The 11,476-nt window shown below is 40.6% G+C and overlaps 1 protein-coding gene and 1 long non-coding RNA gene across 2 annotated transcripts in view; one reads left to right on the top strand and one right to left on the bottom strand.

Moving 5' to 3' along the window:
- Positions 1–473: 473 nt before the first annotated feature.
- Positions 474–11,476, bottom strand: part of LOC129769040 (uncharacterized) — a 38,992-nt gene continuing 27,989 nt past the window's right edge. Inside the window, exons 2-3 of the long non-coding RNA XR_008741797.1 lie at positions 650–823; positions 474–578 (exon numbers count right to left, since the gene is read on the bottom strand). This is a non-coding gene — a long non-coding RNA (uncharacterized LOC129769040). The remainder of the gene's footprint in view (positions 579–649; positions 824–11,476) is intronic.
- On the top strand, positions 9,157–10,865 carry LOC129769032 (regulator of microtubule dynamics protein 1-like). The gene is made up of 4 exons (XM_055771029.1): positions 9,157–9,286; positions 9,377–9,551; positions 9,789–10,034; positions 10,167–10,865. The coding sequence occupies exons 2-4, from the start codon at positions 9,378–9,380 to the stop codon at positions 10,761–10,763; spliced, it is 1,017 nt and encodes a 338-aa protein (XP_055627004.1). The 5' UTR covers positions 9,157–9,286; position 9,377; the 3' UTR covers positions 10,764–10,865.

Raw genomic sequence — 11,476 nt, 5'->3', positions numbered from 1 at the left:
TTCGCCAATGCTGCTTGGTTTTGAAGTCTGTGTTAGGGAACATATTTCGGAGAGAACAAAAGTCCCCCTACTTTCATGTATTTTCAATTCCGATTTCCCCTACGCTGCTTGGTTTTGAAGTCTGTGTTGGGGAAACCGTAAATCGGGCCAATCAAAACGAGGCAGTTAGGGCGTTTAGATAACGCTTAACATTTTACAGTTATTCAATTATTTATCTAATGAAAAATGACATTTTATTAATTGCGATAGATGCGTAGAAATATTCCCTATCAATGCAAACATCTTTCCGATCCAGTAGAAAATGTTCGAGTTATAAGCATTCGAAATCTTGCATTTTTTCCTGCATGTTCAGTGTTTATGTTTTCATTGTACCCCCCATATATTCCGGTTAGACGTAGTCCCACGTCAAAATAGGTAGGTAGGTAGAAGAAAATAAAACAATATATTTAAAATATATATTTAACAAAAGCTGTCCCCTTTGTATAGTCCTACGTCACTCCGGTTATGTCCCCGACATTACCCACCCGTCTTTTTTGTCTTTCGGTACTCCCTTGTGTGGTGTTTTCGCTAGAGTACTTCTGTAGAAATGAAGAAGTGGCGGATTTTAGCAAAAAAGGCTTGTTTATAATTGTATCATGAACCTGTTTACCTGAAAAATTCGATCGCGAGGAAGTGCTGTTGGTGAAATCCTTACGAACAAGCGGAGCACGGACTTTATTTTTGTTGATTAATTTTAGTTTTTCCACTCGTTGATTTTCGTTACTGTTACGCTGCTCCAACGTGCCATATAATATGTAAATAAATTGTTATCTACGCTTAGAAGCTGAAAAAAGATATTTAGATATAGTTTTTTTTTATTAATTCGTTTATTTTTACAGGCTCAGTTACTTAAGTTTAAGGGAACCGAATTCTTAAATATAATTTTAAAACTATATATATATATATATAAACAATTTTCTTACACCTATGGTTAGTAAGGTGGAAAACCGATTACTCGCGGTGTACTCGAGTTTAGGAGGGTGACATATTTTTAGGAGAAGGATGGGATATAAGGAAATTGTAACAATGTTGATGAACACTCATTTCATAAATCTATTCGTATATCTATAGTGTATTTACATTTCAACTTATCCTACTATTTATAGCAAGGGGACGAATTACCCGCAAAGGAAGGAAAGGAGGGTATAAGGATGTAGGGACAATCACACACGAAGATCTATAGCTTTAAGGAAAACATATATATGGGACATGTAATCAAGGTCTAACCGAGCCAACACATCTCTCACCGGCACATTGGGCTGTCTTCCTCGGGCCCGAAGGGAGTTTTCTAAATTCGATCTGGCGACCAGATACACCTCGCACGACCAAACAATGTGCTCGATGTCGTGATAACCTTGGCCACAAACGCAGAGATTGCTGCTGGCAAGATTGAAACGAAAGAGTAGTGCATCTAACGAACAGTGATTGGACATGAGTCGGGAGAAGGTGCGAATAAAGTCCCGACTCAAGTCTAGACTTTTGAACCACGGTTTGAGGCTAACCTTAGGGATAATCAAGTGAAAACACCGGCCCAATTCATCTTCATTCCATTCCAAGGGACCCAGATAAAGGTAATGACATAACAGCGTCTGGATAAAGCACTCAAAATTTCTCGTATTCTCTCAAGGAAGTACGGCGAGTGCTTTTCCGGCCTCACTGAACGGATAGCTTCGACAGAGCTAAGACTATCCGTTACAATGTAATAGTGTTCAACAGGTCGTGAGGCGACGCTGTCCAGCGCCCAATGAATTGCTGCCAATTCAGCAATATACACTGAGCAAGGATTCTGAAGACTGTGTGAGGTGCTAAAAAATTCGTTGAACACTCCAAATCCTGTGGACTCGTTTATAGTGGACCCATCAGTAAAGTACATATTATCACAATTGATACCCCCATACTTTTCATCGAAGATCGTTGGAGCGATCCTCGATCGTTGGTAATCTGAATATCCATGGATATCTTGCTTCATGGACAGATCAAAATGCACAGAGGAATTGATGTAGTCAGGGAAACAAACACGGTTGGGAATATACGAAGAAGGATCAACCTGCATGGAGATGAATTCATGATATGAACTCATGAATCCGGAGTGAAAATTTAGCTCGATCAGCTGCTCAAAATTTCCGATCACCAATAGGTTCATGACCTTACACCGGATGAAGAACCGAAGAGATAATAATTTGAAGCGATCTTTTAGTGGGAGTAGGCCTGCCAAAACCTCGAGACTCATGGTATGCGTTGAGGGCATACATCCCAACGCGATACGGAGACAAAGATACTGAATTCGCTCGAGTTTAATGAGGTGTGTTTTGGCAGCTGATTGAAAACAGAAACTGCCATACTCCATCACTGAGAGAATAGTTGTTCGATACAACATTATAAGATCTTCTGGGTGGGCTCCCCACCAGGTGCCGGTAATTGTACGGAGAAAGTTTATTCTTTGTTGGCATTTTTTACTCAGATACCTAATATGGGCTACCCAAGTACATTTGGAGTCGAACCAGACCCCAAGATACTTGAATGACATAGCATGAGTGATCGGTTTACCCAAAAGTTGAAGCTTTGGTTTTGCTGGTCTATGCTTCCTAGAAAAAACCACCATCTCTGTTTTCTCCGTGGAGAATTCGATCCCTAGCCCAATGGCCCAGGTTGAAAAATTGTTCAAAGTATCTTGTAAGGGTCCTTGCAGGTCGGATTCGTTTGATCCTACCACAGACACCACTCCATCATCTGCAAGTTGTCTTAGGCTGCAATTTTGTGTAAGGCAATTGTCGATGTCGCTTACATAGAAGTTGTACAAAAGGGGGCTTAAACATGAGCCCTGGGGGTATTTAGATATAGTGAATCAGAGCAAAAACAAAACGTTTACCTCCAAATCGCTTCGCTTCTAGTAGAAAAAAGGCGACTGCACACACATTTGCTAGGCATGAAAACACACAAGGTTACAAATGCTATGTAGTAAAATATACGAATCTTTGGTAGGAATGTACTTTGCATCTGACATCAGTTTTACCGAAGATTGGTAATATGTACAAAAAATGTGCACATTTTACCAATGTTTCAACTACTAAAGATTTGGTAGCTGCATTTACTAAAGTTTTTCTCCAGTGTATTTAGGATTGGGCGATCTTTATAAAAAGATCGATCTTGTCGAATTGATTTTGCAAAGGACGTAGGGTTTGCTCCAGTGATTAAATCGGTACCAAAGAATCGATCTTTGCCGAATCGAACTTTGAAAAATAAAAAGTTTGTTTTCGATTTATCTGCTTATTCTGAATGAATGCCGTATTCTCTTCAAACAGAAAATACAGATTTCATTTTTCTATTCAAACATCAAAGCATTTTGTTTTGTTCCTCAGCATGAGGTCCACAGCCACAGGGCATTCATCTTGTGCGGTCAGGCAGTCGTTTTATCATATAAATTGATCAGAGAACCATTATTAGAAATTCAACAACCGCCCAAAACAATACCGTCCAGAACTCAGCTGACAATGATCACATAAAAGCCAATCGTACGATACATCTGTCATTTAGTCTAAGCCGATTCTTGATTTTGGCGCCAGTTCTAAAATAGAACGATTCGTCTGAAATTGATGTCAACATCAGGTTCAGTGATCCTATGTGCAACTGGTTACAGTGAGAGATGCCAACCATCCTGATTTTTCAGGATTTCCCAGACTTTTTGGTACGTTCCCTGACATCCTGACAAACACCCAACTTTCCATGATTTTTCAGAAATGATCCTGATTTCTCCTGATTTTCGTACTTTTTATTTTATAAGACTGAAAATTATCCGTAAAAACTGTACTGGGTTCCCTGTCATAGTTTTTCTCCTGATACAAAGCTTTACCAATCTTATGTATCAATACTTCGTATAATATGATCGTTGCAGATCGACTGAATCAGCTTTTTCCATAGTGAAAGTCCCGAATTATTTTCACTACGCACAAATATTTCGAGGCTTAGTCAAGAGAAACTTCATAAATACAAAGTCAAAATAGTAAGATTTTTTATAACATTTGATCGTCATTAAGGCAGTATTCTAGTCTAGAAACTTTAAAAAAATCAAAATTGATTTAGTGATGCGATATCTAACCTAGTACGGCCATAAAAATGAACTTCAAACGCGTTTTTCTCGAAACTAGTTTTTTCAAACTGGCGTACACGATATCTCAAGTTCTACTGAACCGATTCATGTCGAATTCATATGGATACAATCTTTAGGCATCTCTCTATCGCATGAATCTTTAAAAAAATAATATTTTTTTGAGTTTTACTGTTTTTAAAAAATCGGGAAACGTAAGAAGAAACGTTTTCAACTGGATTTTGTTTGCCAAAAAATATGTTTTCGACTTGTCCGAGGTTCATGCGATAGCGGCATCTTTACCCATTCAGAATCTTTTCGATTTTTTTGTTTCAGGTAACCATAAGGGCTTGAATCGTGTACGCCATGGTACCCCCTTTTTAACTCCTTCACTTCATCAGTTTGTAACTGTTCTATATTTTAATTATTTTTTATCAATTCAATTTTGTTTTATTGTCAAAAGATAGATGAACAAATAATGATATGATGAATAGTAAAAATATTATTCGTTTTATTTTTGAGGAGTTTGAAAAAACGCCCGAAATTTGTGTCCCTACACTAGAATACCCACTTAAAGTAGAATCAACTTTAATGGTGAAACTATAGTAAATATATTTTATCAAATATCAAATTGATTCAAATAATATTAAAATTAAAAAACATTCAACAATTCATTCACTGCTTATATTCTTTTCTCATTTGATGAATAATAGAAAGTAAATTTGAATATTGATTTCTCAGTGAATCAATGTGGTGATGCTATTTTTGAGAAATATATATAAACGATTAGAAGATCCTTGCAAAATTCTCTTAATGGCAAAAACTTCAACTTTAGGGCCAGCCTTAAACTTGTGTAATTCGCCAGCCCGGGAATCCACCATTTTGCTCCTTTGTTGCGAATCACGTCTTACCTGGGCTAATGCTTGAAAGCCAAAGGGGACGATCACGGAGCTTGGTGTCGCACGACCGCAATCGTTTGTTGATGCGTTGCCAGGGGAGATGCCATAACAGGGGTGTATATGCTGGGGCGGATGCCATAAAGCTATCGGTACCCTGCAGTGCTACCAGCATACATTCAAGCATCCACACATCTCCCCCTCTCTCCAAAGAGAAGATAGAACAAAAAAAAATACCTTGTAATAAACAAAATCGAACAAATATTTTCCTTTTCCATAGGATTTATTTTTATTATCCATAGGATTTCTTTGATTAATTCAATTCAGTCTGATCGTTTCCTCTTCTACACTATGAACGTAGTTCTCCAGGTGAATTCTGTCTGATTGCAATGTGGATCTTTGTACTGGGGACTGTTTTTTAGTAGATTCTCTACCATTACCGTCAGCTGTGCTCATCACTACTTCTGACTTCCTCCAATCGCTTACCTTTTTTGTCTGTGATACGTGTCTGTTAAAAATTTGTCCGTTTTCGTCACATAAGACAAGTATACCATTTCGTTCTTTCATTACTGTGTACTTTCGGGGATCAAATCGAGACTCTGCTTTCGCACGAACATGACGTTCCACAGATACTGTGTCTCCTGGTCCAACCCGGCACATACGCGCACCACGTTTAGTGTCCTATCGTCGGTTTGCTTGTATTTTGGACTCTCGATCTCTTGAATTCAGTAGGTTACCGTCGAACGTAGCTTTTCCGCGACAGAGGAGAGGCAGTCCACGCTTTATTCTTCTTCCCGTCATTACCTCATCTGGTGGTATCCCTGTGACGGAGTGTGCAGCAGCGTTGTAGGCATGGATCGCCGCTTTCAGTTCAGTTTTACAATTTGTCCCATTTGAAGCCGCCGCAGTCATCGCTTTATTTATCAGCTTCATGCAGCTCTCTGCCTGGCCGTTTTGTTGTGGGTACAGTGGTGTGGGATATTCTTTATATCCGTCCCGTTAAAAGGAGGACCGTTGTCCGATTTTTATGTGTTTCGGGTAACCTTTTCTGTCGAAAACTTTATCCAAAACGGATCTTGTATGCTCAAAATTTGTGGATCTAATCGGTTTAGCAATCAGATATCTGGACCGGTAGCCCACTATTACCAGGATTGAGACATTATTGAACTTCGAATAGGGCCCGTTGAAGTCTACGGCGACCGTCTCCCACACCGAAGCGGGGGTGAAAACTCTTGCCATGGGAGTAGGCCTTTCGGGTCTTCCGTTGGGTACGCACACCGCACATGAATTCGCCCATGCCTCCGCATCCTTCGACATGCCAGGCCACCATACGCGTTGTCTTAAACTGCCTTTAAATTTTGCCGTAGGTGGATGGCCTCACTGCGTTTAGGACACAATCGAAACGTAATTCTAATGATTATCAAGCACAGTCGTCCTGAACCGTCGCCAACGAAATAAAAGTGAACAAAATGTGGTCGTCTCGTGCCGCTACTAACTAAATCAAACATGGTCGTTTCAATCCGTTACTGTTCAAAGTAATCGCGGTCATCTCGATCCGCTACTAATTTGGCCAAGTGCGGTCGTCTCGATCCGCTACTAATTTGACCAAACGCGGTCGTCTCGATCTGCTACTAATTTAGCCAAACGCGGTCGTCTCGATCCGCTACTAATTCGGCCAAACGCGGTCGTCTCGATCCGCTACTAATTCAGCCAAATGCGGTCGTCTCGATCCGCTTCTAATTTGGCCAAACGCGGTCGTCTCGATCCGCTACTAATTTAGCCAAGTGCGGTCGTTTCGATCCGCTACTAATTTAGCCAAGTGCGGTCGTCTCGATCCGCTACTAATTTAGCCAAGTGCGGTCGTCTCGATCCGCTAGTAATTTAGCCAAGTGCGGTCGTCTCGATCCGCTACTAATTTGGCCAAACGCGGTCGTCTGGATCCGCTAGTAATTTGGCCAAATGCGGTCGTCTCGATCCGCTACTAAATTAGCCAAGTGCGGTCGTCTCGATCCGCTAGTAATTTGGCCAAGTGTGGTCGTCTCGATCCGCTACTAATTTAGCCACACTATTGACCTTTTTAAATGGAAAAGGAAAAGGTAACGATTTTTCACTATTCTAGCATTTTGTATGCTAACGACGGACGATTTCCACATAGCAACCCGCGGTGGGTTGCTGTAGTCCACAAAAGAAAAGCAGGCTGCGGTTTTCACTTGTACTTCTTTTCAAATCACTACTCCGTAATATTTCGATCTGAAATATTTGTTAAAATTAATTCTCCCTACTGCGAAATGATTGATTCCCGGATAACTACAACAAAGAGATTCGTCAAGCTACTGGAAAATCCAGCCTCCTGGCAGGATCGCCAATGTGTAATTCGCCAGCCCGGGAACCCACCATTTTGCTCCTTTGCTGCGAATCACGTCTTACCTGGGCTAATGCTTGAAAGCCAAAGGGGACGATCACGGAGCTTGGTGTCGCACGACCGCAATCGTTTGTTGATGCGTTGCCAGGGGAGATGCCATAACAGGGGTGTATATGCTGGGGCGGATGCCATAAAGCTATCGGTACCCTGCAGTGCTACCAGCATACATTCAAGCATCCACACAAAACTGATGATGCTTTTGTTTTCCCAAGAATCGATACGAATTCTCCGGACAACCCAATACAAGCTATCCTGATTTATATTTTCATTCTTCTTGTTTTTTGAAAACAATAGTTGGCAACCCTGGTTACAGTACATCCCCTCAGTAGCTGTCGCTAGTTCTATTTCTAACAGCATTTGTACAGAATTAAATCGTAGAATAAGCGATCCAATATAAAAAATGGCAATTTGTGCGGCTATAATTAACATTTTACGAAAGTGTTTTCCGCCATTTGTTTTGTTTTCTATGTTTGTAATAAATAGTATATAGGTATGGCAAAAGTCGTATTAGGTGCGTTGAAAATCCATAAATATATTCATATTATATCGCAATTCAATTTAAACATGATTGCTATTATGGTCGGTGAAAGTTGCATATTCATCCAAACTAATTTCGTAAGCGTTTGCCATGTTCGTATATGGCCTCCACTTTTGCATTTACCAACTATGCGCATTACATGCCAACCAAAATTTAGGGCATATGATGTTATATATACGCTTGTGATGCGATTTAAGTGCGATTCACATACAACATACACGTCACGTTCACGTCCCGTCACGTCACGATACGTCAATGATTCTACCATGCAATTCTCATGAAAACATTCACATACACCAGCAACGTAACGACCCGTCAGCATACGTTCAACGAAAACGACCGGCAGGGTTTGTAGAAAAGAATAATTGACGGAGACGGACGGCTCGTTTGGTTTTTGTCTGGGCTTTGTGTCTCGGCTTTTGTTTTGATTTGGTTGTACAGTAATTTACATCTACATCGACATTAAGCTAATTGAACAGATCTGTGATGCAACACGTTTAATTAGACATTTTTACCTCTAGTTGGACATTTTTGTAAACATTGAGTTCGGGGCCCAAATTATGGCCCCATATTGAAAGTCGCCAGCAGTCGCAAATGTCCAATTACTGGTCAAAACCGACTTCAATGCGACACTGAATGGTGCCTCAGCATATCGCTTTATAAGTAACTCACTGTACTTTTTATGCCAACATAACTCTTAGCTCCAAATTTCGGAGTGAAAATCATTCGCGACTAGTTGAAAGAATTATTCTATTTATTACTATTGTTGCATAAGGGTCGGACTACGGGGTTTAAGCATTTAAATAATTAAATTCAATGATTCTTATTGAAATTTTCTAAATTTAGAACTGATTCTAGGCATGCTGATTTGAAAGAGGGCATTGCAATTTCAAATTGTTGTAGGTGGCGACACCATGAATAAAATTAAAGAAATCATTCGTTTGGCATTTGACGTGACGGTGCGGGTGGAAGCATTGACTGCATGTGTGAATTGGTGGAGACGTTGACGGAACGTAGACGTTCTTCTCCGTAACGTGCTATGTGAATCGCACATTAATGTTTGCTGGGTAGTAAACGAAGCTCAATGCCGTCAACGCGGATTGTCCCATGAGGTGCATATCATTCTTAAAATATAGGGTTATTTTAGCTCATTTCTGTAGGTTTCTGTTTGATTCTGTACTATTCATACTTCCTTGTGTTGGTGTCTCAATTATCATAACTGTTATTCTCACGAAAGATTGTGATATTTTGTTTATTGTGCGAGTATTATTTACCCACAGACGCTTCGAAAACATTAGAAAACACACGTAAGTGCGTTCTTTTCCTACGAGTCTGATCCCGTTTTGTGTGGAATTCTGGATTAGCTCATTGTAGTAGGCGTGTTCGTTCATTCTCAGTATGCTAATCGAGAGGATCAGCTTACAACGATACGGCCGTCTGCTGTTGGCTGGTGTTGTCGTGGCACTAAGACACTCAGCCCTCGAGAGGAACTGGGGAAAGTACTTTGGACTCAAGTCGCAGCTGCAGCATCACAAGAACTTCCTCATTTCGCAGTTGCTGCGTACAAAGAAGGTGATTAATAGGGAATAATCTGGTTAAGGTAACAGCCCGCTCGAGAGAGAGATATATAAATGCAATGATTTGAATATACGTGATAGTTGATATAAACGCTTCGATTGGGTGAGTTCAAAGGTCATTGATTGTGGAACACGGAACGAGAAAATTGTCGATGGGAATTGTGTTATAAAATAGAGCTTTGTTTATGATGTATGAGAATTATTTTTTTTGATAATATTGTTTCTGTTCCAGCTCCAGAAACCGATTGTGGCAAATACAACACACACGGTTAGCTCCAAAACGATACCTCTCGCGTTTATTGCTTCATTTTCACTGTTTTCGGCCAGCGGGTCGAAGAAAGCATCGAAAGAACAAGAGCCGGACACCAAAATGGCTGAGGAAGCTGCGAAAAATTTGGCCGAAACGATTCAACACTCGGATCAGTTATTCGATGAGAACAACTTCCAGGATGCGTATGATTTGCTGCAGAAGTGCAAAGTGTGTATCGATTCATATTAGCTTCGAATATTGGTTGGCAACAAAACGTGAAATTATACTATCATTCCCTTTCAAAAGAGTCATTCAAATTTAATGCACGCAATATAAAATAATTAAGTATTCGTATTTTAGCAACCGGAATTGTATGACATCAAGTGGCGACTCGCCCGTGTGGTCTTCAATCTGTCCAAAAGTGCTCCCAGCCCGAAGAAGGAAGAAATGATACGGGAAGCTTTCCAATTTGCAACCGAAGCGCTGGCTTTGGACGAAAACGACTACGCCTCGCACAAGTGGTACTCGATCCTGCTGGACGCCAAAAGTGGACTGGATGGAATCAAGGAGCGCATCAGTCAGCTGGAGAATGTTAAGAAGCACATGCTGAAGGCAGTCGAGCTGAACCCTGGCGATGCCACGAGTTGGTACATTTTGGGTCAGTTTTATTACGGCCTAGCCGATCTTCCGTGGTATCAGAGGAAGATTGTGTCGACCATTTTCGCGGCACCTCCCTCGGGGAGCTACGAGGAAGCCTTGGAGTGCTTCGAGAAGGCGGAGAGTACCAAGCCGAATTTCTATTCGATGAATCATCTAATGCTGGGCAAGGCGTGTCAGGCGCTGAAAAAGACCGATAAAGCGAAAGAGTATCTTACGCAAGCCGCTAATGTGACGGTGCTCAATGAGGACGACAAACAGGCGAAGGAGGAAGCGACGAAGTTGCTGAAGAAGCTATAGGTGATAAGGTAAACGAAGGAAGCATGACATTTTGTATCGAATTTTCTTTATTATTTACACATTCATGAACAGTTTAAAATATACGTATTTGGTATAAAAGTGGTTACAATTGTTTTATAACGTAGAATTGTATAAGGAAACATTTGTTTCAGATATGAATGGATTTTTTTTGGGAAAATTCCCAGAAAGTGCCCTTATCAATTGAAATGATTATAAACCAGGTCAAGTAATCTGAGGTTCTATAAAACTGATAAAAATAATCGCTCTAATTCGATTTCAAAATCGCATAACGTCCAATCGGTTAAATCAATCAGAAAAGTTGACCAAATGTTTCACTAATGGGGGAACACGCAATAATACAACACGACGTTGAAAATGATAGCGTTGGCGTTCGGAGTCAACCAGGCCGAACAACGATGTTAGGCAATGTTCTAATTAACTGGCCACCAAACTAGTCATGCTAACACCATTCCGTTGTCAGTTGTTCTAGCAAATGTGGAAAGCACTACCGTCATCTGCCAGTGGAGCACGTTTCCATTTCCGCCCAACCGAATGTTTGCGTACTCAGCTATCTGTATCGCGTGTAGGTACATGTTTGGGTTTGCGCTTTGTAGAACATTAGAACCCGAGGGGTTAACGGATGGAAAACATTCAAATGAACATTTGTTGCGTTTTTTCGTTACTTTCACTTCCATTTTTGGATTTGACTATTG

Source organism: Toxorhynchites rutilus, chromosome 2 (assembly GCF_029784135.1).
Source record: "Toxorhynchites rutilus septentrionalis strain SRP chromosome 2, ASM2978413v1, whole genome shotgun sequence".
Lineage (NCBI taxonomy): Eukaryota > Metazoa > Arthropoda > Insecta > Diptera > Culicidae > Toxorhynchites > Toxorhynchites rutilus.
The sequence above is the reverse complement of the archived record's forward strand: the minus strand, read 5'-3'. Positions and strand labels throughout refer to the sequence as shown.

Bases quoted from the DNA above. Each gene is read 5' to 3' on its own strand.
- LOC129769032 (XM_055771029.1), top strand. From the start codon at position 9,378: ATGCTAATCGAGAGGATCAGCTTACAACGATACGGCCGTCTGCTGTTG. The intron at 9,552-9,788 runs GTGATTAATAGG...TTTCTGTTCCAG, and splicing joins AGTTGCTGCGTACAAAGAAG to CTCCAGAAACCGATTGTGGC. The intron at 10,035-10,166 runs GTGTGTATCGAT...TTCGTATTTTAG, and splicing joins ATTTGCTGCAGAAGTGCAAA to CAACCGGAATTGTATGACAT.